This window comes from Syzygium oleosum, unplaced genomic scaffold, assembly GCF_021117445.2.
Source record: "Syzygium oleosum isolate NSW1041296 unplaced genomic scaffold, Sole_v2.1 Sole_v2.14, whole genome shotgun sequence".
Taxonomy (NCBI): Eukaryota; Viridiplantae; Streptophyta; class Magnoliopsida; order Myrtales; family Myrtaceae; genus Syzygium; species Syzygium oleosum.
Genome location: NW_026607498.1, coordinates 9,718,038 through 9,736,602, shown reverse-complemented (window position 1 = coordinate 9,736,602; position 18,565 = coordinate 9,718,038). Strand labels below are relative to the sequence as shown.

The window sequence follows — 18,565 nt, the reverse complement described above, 5'->3', positions numbered from 1 at the left end:
CGTTAGAATTCGGCGCACAATCACAAGATAATAGAGAATAAAAGCGAGAAAATGAAATTCAGATACAAGATTTTATCATGATTCAGCTTTAAATTAGAACTACATCCCAGCAGATGATTTCGCTATAATTAGCACATCCAACTTCTATGTTACAACTCTCAATGACAAGAGAAATATATTACATATACTCAGTAACTATTCATAGGCCCAAATCTAAACAAGCGGGACCTCTGTGCTTTCTTATCAATGGGGAGTATGAACCACACCTCCAACATATTACTAATAGAGGGATTTAGAGTTTGTCTTCCTCTGGGAAAGTGCTTGGAACTTGCCGAGCTAATAAGTTCGGGGGTACCTTGGTTTGAGCTTATTTGGTTCAGTCCTTGGATTCCGAGGCATAATGCTTCGTCTCTTGATTAGCCATGCATAATTGTTTAGCCACAAGAAGCAGATTGGTGAAGTAGAACTCGCAAATCTATTCACTCTGCTGTTTTGATGCTCGATATCCATCCGATCCGCTCATTTGATCAGGTCTAATACTGATTATTGAAAAGACCCACCCCCTTTCTTAATTTTGGGTCAATCGTACCCCAAAAAGAGTTACCACTCATCAGGGGCCTCAAAAAGTGAAGCCTCGTCTTTGTAGGGGTCCAATGATAATTAAAACAAAATTCAAGGGCCGGCTTGAAAATTCCCCGCTTCTTAAATTACCAAAATGGCCCTTAAACCCTGTCTATTCTTCTTCTTCGTCTTCTTCCCGCTAAAACCCTAAAACCTCAGCGAGCGAAACTCGCAATCATGCTCTCGTCTCTCCTTCGCGAGCATCGCTTCCGCCTCTCGAGCCTTCTGGAATGCTCCGGAAGCCTCTCGAGCGTCATCTTCTCCAGGTCCATGGGAGGGGGGCCGCGCACGTTCCCGGGCGGCTTGAACAAGTGGCAGTGGAAGCGGATGCACGAGAAGAAGGCCAGGGAGAAGGAGAAGCGGCTCCTCGAGCAGGAGAAGCAGCTCTACCAGGCTCGGGTTCGGTCCGAGATCAGGGCGAGCATCGCCGGCGGGCCGGACGCATCGGGGGATCGCGATCCGGCGGCGACCCATGGCCCCATGTCCCCGAAGGACCATGTCAAGGCCCTGGCCGACCGGTTCATGAAGGAAGGGGCGGAGGACTTGTGGAATGAGGACGACGGTCCGCCGAAAGATCCCCCGCCGCCGCCGCCGCCGCCGATGCGGCCGGCGAGTGTGCGGTCGGGACCGATCAGGTCGCCGATTGATTTGAGGAAGTTGGTGGAGGGGCATGGTGGTGTTGTTGTTGGTAATGGCAAGGATGTGGATTGGAGAGGTTTTGGTGGGGCCAATCATGTGGCGAGTAGGAAGTACTCGGTGGTGAGTAATAGGAGGTTCCGGAGAAATGAGAGTTCCTCGAGCGAGAGTGATTCGGCCGGTAATTCAAGGGATGATCGATTTAAATCGTCGCATGGTTTGGAGGCTAATCGGGCAGACTTTGAGGATTCGAGGAGTGTTGGTGGTTTTATGAAAAGTAGGAACTTTTCACGGCAAAGGAAAAGGGTGTATTTCAAGAATGATAGTGATACTTCTTCTGGTGATGACGAATCAGAGATTGACATGGCAGATGATGTGGGAAGGCCCCAAGCTAGTAATTTGAGGTGGCCAAGATTGAGTGCGGGTGGAGATGGGTCGCGGGATGAGGTGGAGGAAATGAATGGAGGCACAAACATGAGGAAGAGGGGAAGTAGCGCTTCTCTCGGGAAGTATGATATCAAGATTAAGAAGAGGGTGCCGCTGAAGTTTGTCGAGGAAGAGACTAATTTTTCACAACATGTAGAGTTGATTAGGCATGAGCTTAGCAAGAAGAAATTGGCAGAAAATCAGGGTAAAGACGTGGACGAAGTTTCCATTTTAACTCAAAAAAGGTATAATAGGCCTTTCTCCATATGAATATCAAGTCAAAAATCGATTTCTTTAGTTCCCGTGTAATTGTTTGAGTGGCATAGAACAGTGTAATTGAGTGCACAGAAGATTATTACATGAAAAATGAGTGGATTGGTTGATGTATGGGATTTTGTTTCCAAAAGACGGCTCATCAGTTCACTGAATTTCTTGAAATGAAAAAGTTCAAAGCTGTTGGATCAAATGATGGTTCAACTGTGGGTTTTATTGTGTGCCCTCTGGTCATTTTTGTGTTTCCTTTTTCCAGGTTTGATGAATGTGACATATCACCATGGTCGATTAAGGCTCTTTCATCAGCTGGGTATGTTCGAATGACCAAAGTGCAGGAAGCTACGCTCTCACTTGATGGTAGTAGCTACCTTATCTTGTATATTAATCACTATGTTGCCTTTTTTAGGGCTAAATCAGCACATTGATAAAGCACAAGTATAAGTTGCTGGGTTTCAGATCTCCTAATAACATATTACTTCACAAAGAGTAGCTTACACAATTCATCATCCCATTTCCATGCATTAGCCATAGAGCAATTATGATATTTGGCGGATGAGTTCCGTTTGCCTTGTGAGTCAGCAAGATGCTAAATTTTCCGACAACTGGGAGCTTATGAGTTGATAAGGCAAAAGATGGTCAAGTAGTTGAAATGCTTACATACTTTGATCTGTTCTGCAGTTTAGGTCTCAAAGAGACAAGATTTTAAAGGTTCTTCATGATTCCGTGGTTGCCAATCTATTGATAATTCTGATTGTCTCTATTTTGTACCCTGTAATTAGATCTACAGCTTGGTTCACCATTTTTAATTTCGTGTTTTGGCCTAATCACCATTTTCAATTTCGGCTGGCAGTTGGCTTCTTCTCCATTTCTTCCTTCTTGATTCAAATTTCTCTTTCAATTTCAAATGTTTAAGTGTTGTAATTATGCAAATATAAGAAAGTGTGAAAATGATAATGCGTTAACGCACAAATAGATTTCTCATTTCCGAATATTATATTTGTACACTTTTTTTATTATGCTTTACCCGTACAATACATTATCTTCCCCTGTTAATGCTAAGATCCTATGTTGGTAGATGATGATTTTAGTGTCTGACCTGTGACAGGCAAGGATGCTGTGGTCAAAGCTAAAACTGGAACTGGGAAAAGTGTAGCTTTTTTGGTAGGATCGCTGCTCCTTTCTTATCATCATTCATTTCATCAAGTTCCACAACGCTTTTGTTTATACTCAACAGCTTCCTGCTATTGAAACAGTTTTAAAGTCACATAGCAATAAAACTCAGCGGGTGCCCCCAATATATGTTCTTATTCTTTGCCCCACAAGAGAACTTGCCAGTCAGATAGCTGCAGAAGCTAGAGCTTTGCTAAAGTACCATGATGGTATTGGTGTGCAAACACTTGTCGGAGGTGCACGTTTCAAAGATGACCAGAAACGTTTGGAATCTGAGTCATGCGAGGTTAGCCTTCATATGCATGTCCCGAATTTTTTTCTAAGTAAAGTATCATTTTTTGAGATTGGATATCTATGCAGTGTAAAAATAGACGGATGCACGTATGTAGACATTCCTTGAACTTGATGCATCAAATATAATCTCTCCTCAACCTACTGCAGATAATTGTTGCAACTCCTGGTAGGTTATTGGATCATGTAGAGAATAAATCCGGTATATCCGTGCGTCTGATGGGGCTGAAAATGCTCATAATTGATGAAGCTGACCACTTGCTAGACCTTGGATTCCGCAAAGACATGGAGAAAATTGTTGACTGTCTTCCTCGTCAAAGACAGTCTCTTCTATTGTCTGCAACCATGCCAAAAGAGGTAAAATTGATCCTTATTTCTTCTTTGGATCTTGGAATCATAGATACTCTGCTTATCATGACATTTCTGTGATTCATTATGACTGCAGGTTCGCCGGATATCTCAGCTTGTTTTAAAAAGAGAACATTCTTTCATTGACACTGTGGGTGTCGGTTGTGTGGAGACTCATGCCCAGGTAGTTTGTGGTGTTCTGCTGAATGTTGATCATCATAAGTAGTCTAAGACATCTAAATTTCTCTCTGGGTCTTGTCTCAAGCTATTAAGGTTGCCATGGTCATTCTGACGGTCACCATGAGCAGGCATATTGGTACACAGTAAATATGGAACTATGAGTGAGCCGAGATTGCCCTTTACTTGTAGTCATGTATTATATTCCAAGTGTGGGTGGTGGTTACAACACAAGCATGTGTGTTAATGATGGATTAATATACTGCCATATTTATTTCATTTCTCACTCTTTTACTATTTTCATCTGATTATGAGGAGCATGAGGATCATATTGTCTGTGTCATGTATCCATAGTTCCACTTTATGTTTGATCAATTGGACACATTTTTTACCTGTTGTTGCAGGTTAAGCAGTCTTATGTAGTTGCTCCTCATGACATGCATTTTCAAGTTGTTTATCATTTTCTCAAGGAGCATATTTTGGAGGCACCTGATTACAAGGTATCAATGGTAATATTCTTTATTTTAAGGGTTAATATCACGAAAAACCCTAAACGGTACACTTGTGACACATTTACCCCAAACTATTTTTGACCATAAAAATGTACCTGGACAGAACTATTTTTGACACCAAAACCCCAAAGAGTGACAATTTTACCTTACCAAAACCTAACCGAATATGTGACAATTTTACTGAATTAAAATTTTAATATTATATATTTTTATTTTTTCGAATTTTTATTTATTTTTATTCTTTTCTTTTCTTTTATTTTCATTTCAAACTCTGCGATCGCACGAGCGAGGCCCTCGCTAGCAAGGTATCGCAGCGAGGTCGCCTCGCGATCCGCGAGGCGACCCTCGCTGCGTCGGCGAGGGCGCCTAGGCGAGGTCGCCCTTGCCGGCCCGCCTTGGACGGCGACGCAGTTTGAAAATGAAAAAAAGAAAAGAAAGAAAAAAAAAAAAAATTCAAAAAATAAATAAATAATATTAAAAATTAGTTCGGTAAAATTGTCGTATACTTTAGGTTTTGTCAAAAAATAGTTCGGGTAAAATTGTCATTTCTGTTTTATGGTCAAAAATAGTTGGGTAAATGTGTCACAAGTGTACATTTAGGGTTTTTCGTGTATTAACCCTTATTTTAATGATGTTATTTTATACCCGTTTAACAATATCACTGTGCTCAGGTCATTGTATTCTGTACGACGGGGATGGTAACATCGCTCCTATATTTACTTCTTCGGGAAATGAAGATGAATGTTAGAGAGATGCATTCTAGGAAGCCTCAACTTTACAGAACTCGCATATATGACGAGTTTCGGGAATCAAAGCGACTGATACTTGTCACATCTGATGTTTCATCCCGTGGAATTAATTACCCCGATGTTACATTGGTCCTTCAGGTATGCTAGTAAGTTTGAGAGTCTAATATACTTTTTCTGGTTAAATAATCGAATATTTTAATTGATAGATGGCTGGTGCTATCATTGAACTTAATTTCTGAGCAAATCTTAAGGAAGGATGATCATGAATTTTGCCGGCATTTTAAGTTTGTCCGCATCGTCATTCCATCTTCTGGGAGTAATATTGAGTTCAATTCAGGTGGGTATACCCTCTGACAGAGAACAGTATATACATCGTCTTGGGAGAACAGGTCGGGAAGGGAAAGAAGGAGCGGGTATTTTGTTGCTTGCACCGTGGGAGAAATATTTCCTGGATGAAGTGAAAGATCTGCCCATTGATAGAATCCCTGTACCATCTGTGGATCCAGATGTCAAAGTCAAGGTTTTCATCTACTCCATTCTTCCTTGATACTTGTGTGCTTCTTATATGTAAATGTTGCTCATGGAACCTGATTGGAGTAGCTTTTACTTCTGCTGTCATGCTTGATAAGTTGATGTTTAAATATCCTAACCCACACTGTAATGTTAATAATATATTTCTACTCGCGTTTAGAATAAGTGATCAAAGGGACAATATAGGCTTTTCTTAGTGGGGTATCATCCTTGCAGGTAAAATTACTGACAGTTTCTTCCTTCTTCTTTCTCGGGATAAGCATAATGATTGTTTCACTCACAATCAAAAGATCAATTCCACAAATGCTTCTCTTCTGGCTTTTGACTCTCTTTTTTTTTTTTTTTAATAACAAGTTTGGCTCGCCTTCCTTCTTGTCATGCTTTAGATTATCTCTGCTGCAGATGGAGGACTCGATGGCAAAAGTTGATACAAGTGTCAAAGAAGCAGCATACCATGCTTGGCTTGGCTACTATAACTCGATCAGGGAGATTGGCAGAGACAAAACAACACTTGTAGAGCTAGCCAACCGATTCTGCGAGTCCATTGGTTTGAAAAATCCTCCTGCGCTATTCCGAAAGACAGCACTGAAAATGGGTTTAAAGGATATTTCCGGCATCCGTGTCCGCAAATGATCCTTGTCTCAGTAACGACCGAGTCTTGGATAAAGATGAAATGGCTTCTTCATGTCGATTCGGTGTCTTATTCATCTAACTTTTTTTTATGAGAGAACAGTGCTTGTCATTGATAAAGAAGAAAGTGATCAACCAGGGTTAATCAATCTGGAGACGCTGTGTTTCTGATATTGTGCTTCTTTTCTGCCAGCATGGTTGTCATCTTCGAGCTCCCTGTTTCATTTGTCCTGCCGATGTGCCATAGATTTCCTGGAAACTGTGGTAGAGCTTCTTGAGTGTGGAGCCACTAGATTTAAGAGCTATCTTGCACTTGCATTAGCGTTTAACCTTATATCAACACTTGTTAAATCGATACACAGGGCTCAATGTACTGAATGACTTCATTCATATTATGTTTATTAACCCATTCTGTGGTAGCTTGGCACTTTGAATTTAGAATTACACATTGGTGCTACTCACTTCTTTGTGCAAATTTTACTTTTTGCCGAGTGAAAGATGGGTAAACTGTGCGAACAACATACCAAAGAGATCGACTCTTTAAATTGCCCCTTTAACATATAATTTGTTCTCTTCAACTACTGATTTCTCATTACACGTGAAAAGTCTTCGTGGAGCTACCGCTTTCACAAATCAAATATCAAAATTCTCCTAAATATTGCAATTGACAAATGAATCTCTCGTTGCACACATCTTCAAAAAGTAGGAAGAGAAACGAAGATGAAGTCGACTTACATTAACGAATGAATATTCCTTCCACAAGACAACAACAGATGAATTACAGAAGCATTTGAAACCTTCAAATGTTTTCAATTCATACTTCGACTACAAGCTCACAAGGAACATGTTTGCATTCGCAAAAGAAATCTCGATGAAGAAACAAACCCGACATATTATCTAGTGTAAAAGAATGACACTGGCTCGCTCTCAGATAATCTTGTTTGAAGAGAACTCGACTTTTGGCAACAGCGAGTCCTTTTTCCAATTATAAGCCTATTTTTTCTCAAGTTTTAGAGCGGTTCCGGGCAGCATTTTGCCTCGCACAGCATCCGATGAAATAAATCACTGACTGGAGAAGTGCAATTGGTGAAAAGAAGAAAATCAGGATAAAAACAACAATTAGAACATCTAAATAAGAATTTAGAACCCTTTATCTTCTGATTCAGTTTGCCTTACCAAGAGAACGAACAGGATAACGTTGAAAATTGCAACCGCCCTCCACTGAATCCTCATATACTGAGCAACTCCAGCCCTAAGACAGCAAGTGACAGTCAGACATATCCTAACAGAGGGAGAAATAAGAAAAGCAAGCACTAAAGCAAAGAGATTTACTTGCACGAATCACAATTGTAGCACTTCACAGCTCGGGAGTTCTTATAGAGCTTGCAGTCCTTGTTGGAACTAACGGGGTGGTAGCTCAAGTCATAGTACGACGCGTTCATGCTAGGGTAACCACATCTAAGACAAAAGTAGATTCACAAGAAAAAGATTTACATCAGTTACTAACAACTTTTGCTACCAGTCATTCAAAGAATTCCAAGAAGAAACAGCATGAACTTTTTCTTTGACATAACAGCATGAACTTCCATTTCCTGATTTGTTACCTATCTTTTCAAATTCTGCAAATATAATTAGGTAAATTTGAGATGGATATCAAATCCCTATAGTAGGGGTCTATCGCAAGGAGGGGAATGAGGAAAAAGAATCTTTTACAGTTGAAAGACAACAAAGGCACATACTCAGATGGAGGTCGGCAACAACCAGCTTCAATTGGGGTTAATTTTGCTGATTTATATTGTCTGAGAGTCTGGAATCACAAAGCAGATAGTCTCAAATGATGTCAATACAATCATTTAGACCAATCAGAACCCTAAGTGACAAATTAGACCTTATATTTCTTCGATAAGTCATTGCAGTCCTCAGACTTCACAAGACAACTCTTCAAGCGCTCCCAGTTATGGGCATCGTTTAACTGAATAAAAAAGCCAAATTGAGTCTAAGTTATAACAATTAGCAGAAGAATGGCATGCAACATAATAAAGGCACGTTTAAAATACAACACTCACTTGTTTTAGAAACCATGAACTGTAATCCTGAAGTTGATACTCTTTGTACCTGAGAAGACACAGTTATGTGAATAGGGTTGTTCAACTCTGATGCTGTCAGATAAAGTAAATGAATGCTTACCTTAAACCGGCTACGCTGTGCCCCGAACCATTGTTTGTCACAATGAAGCTAAAAATGCACAAAAGTATTTCAGCATCCAAGTCAATACAGGATTAGGATAGGAAACTTGTGAAATTATTTATTTAGAATTTCAACTCAAAATTGAATCTGAAGTATTAGTATGTGAAATAGTTATTTTTCAAGCTTTGATAGAATGTACAGATCTTTTGAAAGTAAAAATTTAATAAACTTGAAAAAAGAGAATACCGGTAGCTTGTAAACTCAGTTAGCAAACCCATTTTCAAATAATGGCAGAGCATCATTCTGCTAAATTATAATAAGTTTTTCTCCCAAAATCTAAAAGCCTGCCCCAGCTCATGAAGCATAAAATACAGATCAACCATGGCTTTTGTAAGATATACTTACGCTAGCACGGTGAACACAAGGATTCCCACCAATATCAGGCATAACAATATCAAGTACTGTATAGTGTCAAGTTGAGATCATTGCAAAAGGGCAAAAAATTTTCAAGGGAAAAACAGCAGTTGTCCCTTGAGATGAAAATGTCCACTGAATGTGATAAGGATACAGCCCACAACAGTATCGAGTTGTTCTTCAATGCACCAAGAAAGCCGATTATTGATCTGAAAGTCGAAACCAACGAGCAATCCATCACATATCAGTGATAAAAAGCAATGGAGAGGAATACTAAACTAAGAATTATAGCAGATTATATTAAGAACAAGAGCAAAGAAAACTCACATTATGAATATAAATGCCCCAAGACCCAGAACAGGAAGAGTGAGGGACTTTCGGCAGTTGTCATCATGAGTACTCATCCACACGCCAAACCCTATAACAGCTATAGCCAAAAGCTGCACCAACAAGCAAACAGAGAATTCACGCCTGAATCAAGATCACACATTTCCATCCCTCTACCACTTCTGCACGGAACTTTGATATTTTCACGAAATTACTCCGGAGCACTCAGTCAATGAAGTCACCTAAAAGAACAAACGTTGCTGCAATTGCAAAATCCCTCACCGGAGCTTCAGCATACCGGACAACTAAATTACAAGTACCCAATCCGAAATAACCGATGGCTAGAAAGCCTTACAAGCGAAAAAAAGACAGGAATTTGCAGAAAATTAAAGAATGCGCACGACAAAGAGAGCAGCATTCCGAGTGACACCATGACCTAGTCACAGAAACAGTGGGAAAATGGCAAAAACATGAGCATAAGCCGTCGAAAAGTGAAGAACAAACAAATGGGTACCCTGACATTGCAAGTAAATAACATAAAGGAGGTTACTTTGAGGGGAATCCTGACTTCAAAGCCAGAAGGGAACAAAAATTATACCATAGTGATGAAGTTGATCCATCTGATGACAAACGTGCTCGTTCCGACACCCATCTATAATCTCTCTCTCTCTCTCTCTCTCTCTCTCTCTCTCTCTGAACTCGTACAACAAGAGACACAGAAAGAGAGAAACGGGTGTGCCGCTCCGGCTACGTGTAATGGAAGATGTTCCTGGGGAGCAGAAACGCCGCTTGCAGTGCAAGGGAAGAGAAAAGAGAGGCTGTTCGCTTGTGGGGTTATTTGTGGGATGGATGGAGGAGACAAGGGCATTCATGTCCAAAAGCCAAGATTACTGGCACGCGGTCGCAGCATGTCCCCTTCCCCCAACAGAGATAACAGAGGAAAAAAGAAGCATTATTGCTGATTCCACAGGGACAATCCATGTTCATGTTCTTTTATCTCTCTCCCCAGCTGCTTTTATCATCAACCAACATAACCTTTCTTCCGGTCATCACGTCAACCAATCAGCCAGGTTGACTCCTGTAATGTGACTCGGACACAAAGAGAGATCATCTCGCGTCATGCTACAGAGGAGTCAATTTGGAATCTATCCCTTTAACAGTTACGTTAAAGGTGCATTGTTTGGAAGAAATAATATGGGATGCCGCACATTAATGGAACATGATGTACCGCATCAGTCGTGTAATCGACACATGAAATACTTTTCCGCATTTGGCGAACCATTCTTCATTTTTGAGGCAGCTCACTCGGTTTTTAAATTAGATATGATCACGAGTCTTGCGATCTGACCATATCGATCAAACAACCTGTTATCATAAGTGGGTATGTAAGTTAATAAGTTGAAGTCAAATTATTTTTTTTTTACACTCGACATTCTAGCTTGGATAGCTTTCGGTGCATTTGTTAAGCAAACAATTGAGAAAAGTTCATATTTTTCAATGAAATTTTTTCTCATGTTTTAATATAATCACTATTTTGTGTTGAATAAGTGTCCGAAGAGCATTCGTTAAAAAAAACCATTTAAACCTTTCTTCTTTATAAAGCAGAAGTCGCCATTCATGTACATGATTTATATTGGATTTATACATGGTTATTTTCGCCTCACTCTCCATGTCCAATTTAATACCCAGTAGACCTTGCTTCCCTCCTTTCTTGGTCATGGAAGGTGAGTACCCCGTGCGCTGTGAATACAGGTGAGATCACCTTACAAATCCATTTTGTCACACCAAAACCACACGAACTGAAATGATAATGCCTATACACAAGAAATATCATGAGCACGGCAAAGAACAAAGCAAAATGCAGAATCACATGGACAAGCCATTTATTTTGATAATTTTCTTTTGTAACTTCGACTAAGAATTTTCGGTCCATGGGAACTTTTAGCCGGTGCAGCAACCCAGAAGCTTTCTAGGAGTATAGCCAGTGGCGCGGAACTTCGCCGCAGTTTCTTCGATCTTGAGGAAACTCTCGCCTTTCTTGGCTTCGACCATCGCCCTCTTCTCTTCCGCTGCCTTGTGAATCTCGACTATTTTGTTCTTCATCATCTCTGCATACTCAGCCTTCTTCTTCTCCAGTTTTTCCTGTAGGTCATTGCGCAAAAATATTAGCAAAAAAACCGATTTAATAGGCTCTGTTTCGGTGTTTCTTATGCTTCAGTTTAGTGTTTTATTAAGGCAATGCCGAAGACATAATTACCTCGATTTTCTTTAGTTCTGCCTCTACAGCTGCTCTTTTAGTGTTTTCCCATGATCCAATGCCTGAGAGCTTCTTATATGTCCTGTTTCAAAATTCAATCCAAGTATAATTTGAGACACCGAGCACAGAACAGGCAGTTCAGAACTCTGATTCTAATGTCATAAATGCTTTATATATAGTGAGGAATTGTGGGCTCTCACTTGTTCTCTACTTTGGTTTTCTCACTCTCCTCCCAAGCTTTGATCAAGGCCAGTCTTTTCTCCGTTTCAACTCTTGCAAGAACAGCATCTGAGAACACAGACAGTATAAGCAGAGATTGCGTAAAAGTATTCACTGTTCAAAGTGAAATCTAGGCGAATGGATGAAAAAAGAAAAAAGATGTCCAATTTTGTTAAAATAAATTTTCTCAAAATATACCTCTATCAAATGATCCCCCTGAATATTTCTCCACAGGATCTGCTACCTCTGCAAACAGCAAAATTCTAGACTAAAGACAAGATTTTTTTGCAACGGATGAATTTGGGTTTGAGTGGATGTCCAACTCTAAACAATTTTCTTGGTTCTTTCTTGTTCAAATGCTGTATCTCATGATATGTACTGTTATTATAAGACAATCAGTCCAAACTTAATCAAGATCAACCTACCAGTTTCTAACCTAGTATGAAAGGTACTTTACTCAATTTACAATCTTTCCATCATCTGCTCATCCATTCAAACATTAATATGTTCTTCTTGACATTACCTGAACATTGAAAACAATCAACAAAACTAGGACTACTGATCTTACAGCTTCCCACAATGAACCAAATTGTTTATTCAGAACCACAATCATTTGGAAAAGTAAACGAGACCATAATCCTCAAAGTTTGCGTAACATCCTCATGTGGATTACTGAGAGAGAGAGAGAGAGAGAGAGAGAGAGAGAGAGAGAGAGAGAGAGAGAGAGAGATTTTAATTACTTTGAGGGACTGCAGGTGAATATTTCTCAGCAACAGCTGATGAAACATACTTCTCAGGAGCTTCTTTTTCTTCTTGCTCAGCACGAGAAGTTCTTTCTACAGGAGGTGGTGGTGGTGGTCGTGTTGGTGGTGGGGGTGGGGGTGCCACAGATTCAGCTTTCTTCTGCTCCTCTGCCATCAGTTACTCCTTCAATTTAGCCCCCGAAACTTGTCAAAAGAAGGAAAAGAAAAAGTCGATGAAAAAGTTCCAGACACAGCAATGAAGCACTGAACCGAAAACTCAAGAGTCAAGAGAGAGGAGAAAAAAAAGGAAAGAGGCTGTTCTCGATAGTGCTGGAAACTCCTAGGTGGTTGCAAGTATGGTAAAAATAAGACAAAAGACCAAGATTTATATGGTTGATTACTCACTATTACTACCTTGGTGTGAACGTCAGAAGAAAAAATTATTGGTCCTTTTTGTTTTAGTATTTTCCTATTTTTAATACTTGGGACTTTATCAAACAGAGATGTTACATACCAAGCATGTGCCACTTGTCCTTTGACAATGGTGCAACCTTGGAAAGGAACCGTAAATTGGGTGAAAAGGTGAAACTACCCTTAGGTGCTTTTAAAGAAATTCATGAATCAATATGGTATGGTGCTAAAAAAATTAATTTTTTTTCTATTTTTAGGATATTCAATAATTAATCTCTTGCCAATAAAAGATGGATATGGTTTTGAATGCCAGAAATGCTAACTTAATGATGGTTGGTCATCATATGTTACTCCTTTATTTCCAGCTTTCCCAATAATGAGAATCAACTTAGTCATCTCGATTTCACTTTTAAAAAATCTCAATGTTTGGTCTCCTTAAGGTAAAAGTCAACGCACATTCATCCTGTAAGTCAGGAGGAAAAAGGGAAATTGCTTGAACGCCATCCTTGCTTGATGTATATTGCTTTCAGCATCGGTAAAAATCCTCGTAAAGCATATGTTTTACACCCTTAAGCAACGGGAGTCGCTAATCAAAAGATGATGCAATTAATTAGTGATGATCTCGTAGTAAAGCTTTTCCAACAAGGAGCTTCGATTTAAATAAGAAAGAAAAGAGGACAAAAATAGGTGGGGTTGGAAACTTAGCAAGATAATGACGCTTGTCATGCATGCTAAGGAAAATAGGTCGTCAGGCCCAGCATTGAGGACGGCCCTATCTCTTATTTGAGAGTAGAATGCTCAAAGCATAAGTTCTATGTGTTTAGACATATGTCTAGAGATTGAGCATCATAGAAGAGTACCTTTATGAAAAAATCATCGCAAATTATTTCCATTTTTTTGTCAATGTTATTATAGTGTGGTAGGTCTAATCATCGATGTATAGTTAAGGATGTTCAGGTCGAGACGATATTTTTTAGTTTAAGCCAAAATTGCTTTCGATTTGTTAGATTATCCCACGACGCTCATTTACGAGATTTATATGTTTTTTATATACATATGGCCTCCTTCCTATTAGCTTAAGTTTTTAAGTTGGACATTCTAACGCGGTATTAGAGCCAAGTCTTGCCCCAGTTTATCTCATGTGCAACATCTGATCATTAAATTTCATGATCAGTTGATTTGTCTGTTTTTCCTGCTAGTCCAAATTTTTTGGTTAGATTTTATATGATCCTGATTGAGGAGATACAAGGACTTTCATTTGATACTCGTCTTTTTATTGCTTGGTCAAATAATAATGCAGCTGCGACTTTGCCGATGATTGACCCATTTGGATGATGTAAGTTCATGATGACCGACGACATTGTGGGTTCGACCCATCTCTTAGAAAAAGGAAAAAAAAGATCACTCCTAATGCTTCCATGGCTACAAATTTTATTTCCTTAATAACCATGGTACAATTGTTTAGGATGAATTTTTGGGAAATTTATTGATTTGATATAGCAAAGGTGGGAAATTTAGTACCACGCAACTTGGTGCGGAAAGCCTTTCAACAACCCTAGATCTCATCTATTGCATATGCTGTCAATTTTCAAAAGATAATCTGATCATACAACACCACACAAAACTAAACGAACTAGATCCAGCCACTCTACACTAGCTAGAACCAAACGCATGATCTTATGTCGCAGTCAACGAGAGACTCTTTCAATGGTTTGTAGGCTCTGTAGTTTCTGTCCAGTATCCAAAATCACGGACAAGTCTAAGATGACCATGAAAGGAAGGAATCAAAATCCATGGTTTACCCTAGTTGTACCCTTGTCTCTTCATTGAGAAATTATTATGTGGGTTCAGTATATATATGAAATAGAACTCAAACCGTTAAAGATGACGACTCTCATCAAATCCAACAATTCAGATTGAGTCTTGTGTATATACTAAATTCATAAAATACATTCTTACGTGGATATATATGGCATCATCCTACCATTTTTTCTTTGATTTCTCAAAGATCAGGGATTAACCAATGCATGAGGACATTATAAAAAAAATGCCATCCTGTTAATTTGAGAAAAGCAACGAAATAGTTCTTCGAATTTAGGAAGTCAAATAGTATATACAAGATGCCTACATTGATATAAACTCCAACAAGCATACAAAAAAAAATGTTTTGACTGGTAAAAGCTGTCCATTGCTATGTACAGTTGAATTGAATCATGGTCCAACTTTGGGCCTCTTTGATCCCACCGTCTCGGTCTCGGATTCGACTGGACTCTCCCTTCGTTTGTTCTGTTGATCAGAAACACAAACCAAGTCCACCAGGAAATCAAACACATCGGTGCCGTGGATCGCCGACACGACGTCGTCCCTCTGGAGCGTCCTCCTCTTACCTTCTGCGGCCAACACCCACGACTTCCTGGTCAATTCCTCGATGAACAGCTCGATAGCCCTCGAGAACACGATCGGCGCCTCGCCCGAGATCATCTTCACGCCGTCGCCGGATTTCTTCATGATCTTCTTGATCCTGGCCAACGGCAATGAATGCTGCTGACTCCCGCTCCTACCACTGGATGATGATGATATTCTTGAGTATAATCCAGCTTTCCTCATTACTTATGTCCCTTTATATCTGATTCTTCGTCTTGTTTAGTATTTAGAGTTCGCCTCGGCTTGATACCGCTTTCATCGCGATCATTAATGCGAGACGACTCGTGTAATTTGGGGTGAGAGAATAACAAGCTCAAGTCCATAATATAGGAGAAAATTTGCGGAGGATGACTTATGTGATGAGCAACTGAAGAGAGTGATGGCCGGCCAAGCCATCTGTTTAATTAGGCCGGCCAAATTACAGATCATGTTCGTACTTGTTTATTATTATGACTAATGAGAAACAGGTACAAGTTTGACTGCCAATGAATCGCATTATAGAAAACCTTTGAGTAATCTTCCTTAATATAAGATGAGAGAGAAAGCTCATTTTCACGCGTACGTTCAACTCGAACGATTGCTACCGACTCTCATGTTTGTATGAGCTTCATCTCGCCCGTCGGGTTCTGGTTCTTATTCATGTCATGTCTAGGGTATTACGAAAAGGGATTGACTAAGCGGTCAAGCATTCGATCTGGAGGCGGCGCGATTCATGTTCAAATTACAACTTCTCTCGCTCGGAGCAAAATAGAAAGCCAAGTCGATCACCCTATGGACCAGAGTGTAATCTGATGCAGATGGACCGGAGGAGATCAGTTGAGACGTCGTCAAAAGTTTTAGAAGATCATACTGATAAAGCAAACACCATTCATGGCCGGATATTGGATCTATTGATTGCTTCAGAATCAGCTTCAGACCTTGCTTGAACAAGGCTCAGGGTTTGCTCGAGTCCAATAGATCCGGAACTATTACGCCGATGTCATCCCTTCCTAAAGCTTAAACCGATAGAAAACGGGTCAAACAATTTATGTATTGTATGTAAGCCATTCATTTATAAGCGCAAAATTCAACCCTACGTGATAACAGGCACGGATTGTATATGAGCAAAGTTGCGAAACCCATCACGAATAACTAATTTGAGCGGCAGTTGCTTATCATCTTCCTCAAAAACTTAAACCATTAGGAAACTGGTCGACAATTTATACATAGCATGTCACATGACAAGAACCTTATTGGTGCGTGTTAAAGCTAATTAGTATGCTAACGACGTTTAGTCGGGCCCCAAACAGAATCAAAGTGGACTTAATTTTTTTGGCATCATAAGAAGCAAAAGGCAACTTGTTGAGAAAAAATTATGAAAGCTTTCATTTACGCCAAATAAAGCTTTCGATTTTTATTTTTTTGTGCTTTTCAATCTCTATTTTGTGACAATACGTAGTTCTTGCTTGGCATGGCAATGAGCACAATTCGATCCTTTCGGCTGGGAATCAATTGCAATCCCAGGGAAATCATCGAAGTCTCTTTCCCTTTATTAAAACCCGAGATCTGGAATTAATGTAATGTCACATAGCTTTAAATTTAATCTTGATAAAAGGTCTAATCTTTGGCGACTTTCCATGCCAAACGTAGTCGTGAGGCAAGATGATGATGGCTTCATTTGATTAGTGGGGAACATTTAATGAAATCAGAAAGGCCATTGATTAGCAAGTAGATTAACAGTCCCTCTCATCCATCACCATGAGCTGGACAAAGTTTAACTGGACCATCTAGTGACCATGACCCTGTTGATCACCCGTCGTAAGTTTGGAATTAGCGCTACGTTTCTCATTCTCTATTGCATTAGCATTCGTATGACATAATTAATTATGTTCGCTTCGCGTGATTTAATACTATTCTCTCTCTGTCTCTTCTTGGGTGGGAATTAGTCATGTTTTGTTATGGTTTCACACAAGACTATTTGTCCTTGTGAAAGAATGAGGCTCGAATTGGCATGACTTGCCACCAAACACACAACGTTGGAAGTATGAGTTACGATTCAAGCACTTCAAAAATGTAGAGAGAAGCTTTTCTTCTCTAGCAACAATCCATTGAAGAAGGTGATTCTGAAAAGGGGTCGTGCCTGCACCAGTCGAGATGACAAAATAACTCGTTCCAGACCGATCCATTTGCATGTACCTAGAAAGGGAGCCGAAACTCCTACAGGGGCCTTTGCGGCCTTTCCCGATCCCGTCTAACGAGCTCTACGGATGCATTCATTATTTTAACGTATTTGTGCCCGCACGCCTTATACCCCTTATTTCCTTTGTATCTTTGTCTTCGCCAAAGGATGGAACACCTCTAGATGATTTACACCCGATAATCCGAGATCCGGATGAGGATCAAAATAGAGCATCTTAAGGACCTACTCAGGTTTGGTATCTAGCTAACATATCCGGACGACAGAAAACCAATTCGTTTAGACTTGGAGGTTGGTGGGCATGGATGGTCAAGCGGCCGAACGATGACAGCGTAAAAGGGTGGGGAGTCGGGTGTCTGCACACGCACGCAGGCTTTGACTCGGCGAGCACCACGGACGGGCTTTGTCTTCACTCTTTTTCTCACCTTGATCTCACGCACAAATCGCTTGCAATTTCGACTTTGAAGCCAAGTTATAAGCTGGAATTCAAAGCAACCCGCGTCTCCCTTACCCTCTAATGGAAGCTTTCCCTTCTCTCTCTTTCTCTCTCTCTCTCTCTCTCTCTCTCTCTCTCTCTCTCTCTCTCTCTCTCTCTCATATTCTAACATGGGATAGACTCAGTCAATCTTGCTCTTTTTTTCTGTAGTAGAGCGACATTGATTAGTGGAGAATTGAGTGACTAATCGTGCATGGTCATTAATTTTAAGCGATAAGTATTCCACGTTGTTCTCTGTGTTTTTTACGAGGCAGAAAGATTGACTATTCTAAAATAAGTTATCATCGACGAAAAATAATAACCCTAACTAAGAAATGGTTAATTAGAAAAAAAAAAAAAGCAGAACGTGTTTTGAAGGCGATGAATTGAACCAATCTAATAATTAAAAAGACAAGGTATATATGAGTTAAATCCATTTTCATTGACACAAACGAATGCGGGTGTGGATGTTTAATAAATTTGATCTGTTAAGTTTTACTAAAGCGAGGTTACAGGACACTGTTTTTGTCCATTTTATAATCTAGGAGTGCGAGCGCAAAGGCTCCAG

At 39.9% G+C, this 18,565-nt stretch overlaps 4 protein-coding genes across 6 annotated transcripts; 1 reads left to right on the top strand and 3 right to left on the bottom strand.

Annotated features, from left to right (window-relative positions):
* The first annotated feature begins 776 nt into the window (after positions 1-776).
* Positions 777-6,783, top strand: LOC115690294 (probable DEAD-box ATP-dependent RNA helicase 48). 2 transcript variants are annotated; one of them, XM_030616611.2, is made up of 10 exons: positions 777-1,928; positions 2,213-2,313; positions 3,062-3,117; positions 3,191-3,412; positions 3,568-3,774; positions 3,863-3,949; positions 4,347-4,442; positions 5,126-5,341; positions 5,541-5,723; positions 6,137-6,783. In XM_030616611.2, exons 1-10 carry the CDS (start codon positions 799-801, stop codon positions 6,365-6,367), a joined length of 2,529 nt encoding a protein of 842 aa, XP_030472471.2. In that variant the 5' UTR covers positions 777-798; the 3' UTR covers positions 6,368-6,783. The 2 variants fall into 2 exon arrangements, with proteins under 2 accessions (XP_030472471.2, XP_056174100.1); XM_056318125.1 differs by having other exon boundaries at positions 5,541-5,799; positions 6,137-6,277.
* Positions 6,784-7,081: 298 nt separating this feature from the next.
* LOC115690295 (tetraspanin-10) lies at positions 7,082-10,267 on the bottom strand. The gene is made up of 11 exons (XM_030616612.2): positions 9,891-10,267; positions 9,293-9,405; positions 9,120-9,174; positions 8,957-9,012; positions 8,552-8,599; positions 8,431-8,479; positions 8,253-8,336; positions 8,104-8,171; positions 7,697-7,822; positions 7,541-7,616; positions 7,082-7,433 (listed from the first exon to the last, which is right to left on the bottom strand). The coding sequence occupies exons 1-11, from the start codon at positions 9,942-9,944 to the stop codon at positions 7,368-7,370; spliced, it is 795 nt and encodes a 264-aa protein (XP_030472472.2). The 5' UTR covers positions 9,945-10,267; the 3' UTR covers positions 7,082-7,367.
* An 822-nt stretch (positions 10,268-11,089) lies between these two features.
* LOC115690281 (remorin 1.4-like) lies at positions 11,090-12,881 on the bottom strand. 2 transcript variants are annotated; one of them, XM_030616590.2, is made up of 5 exons: positions 12,509-12,881; positions 11,967-12,014; positions 11,750-11,837; positions 11,550-11,631; positions 11,090-11,434 (listed from the first exon to the last, which is right to left on the bottom strand). In XM_030616590.2, exons 1-5 carry the CDS (start codon positions 12,684-12,686, stop codon positions 11,234-11,236), a joined length of 597 nt encoding a protein of 198 aa, XP_030472450.1. In that variant the 5' UTR covers positions 12,687-12,881; the 3' UTR covers positions 11,090-11,233. The 2 variants fall into 2 exon arrangements, with proteins under 2 accessions (XP_030472450.1, XP_056174108.1); XM_056318133.1 differs by lacking the exon at positions 11,967-12,014.
* A 2,144-nt stretch (positions 12,882-15,025) lies between these two features.
* Positions 15,026-15,625, bottom strand: LOC115690282 (nuclear transcription factor Y subunit C-2-like). The gene has a single exon (XM_030616591.2). It carries the CDS (start codon positions 15,527-15,529, stop codon positions 15,134-15,136), a length of 396 nt encoding a protein of 131 aa, XP_030472451.1. The 5' UTR covers positions 15,530-15,625; the 3' UTR covers positions 15,026-15,133.
* Positions 15,626-18,565: the final 2,940 nt, after the last annotated feature.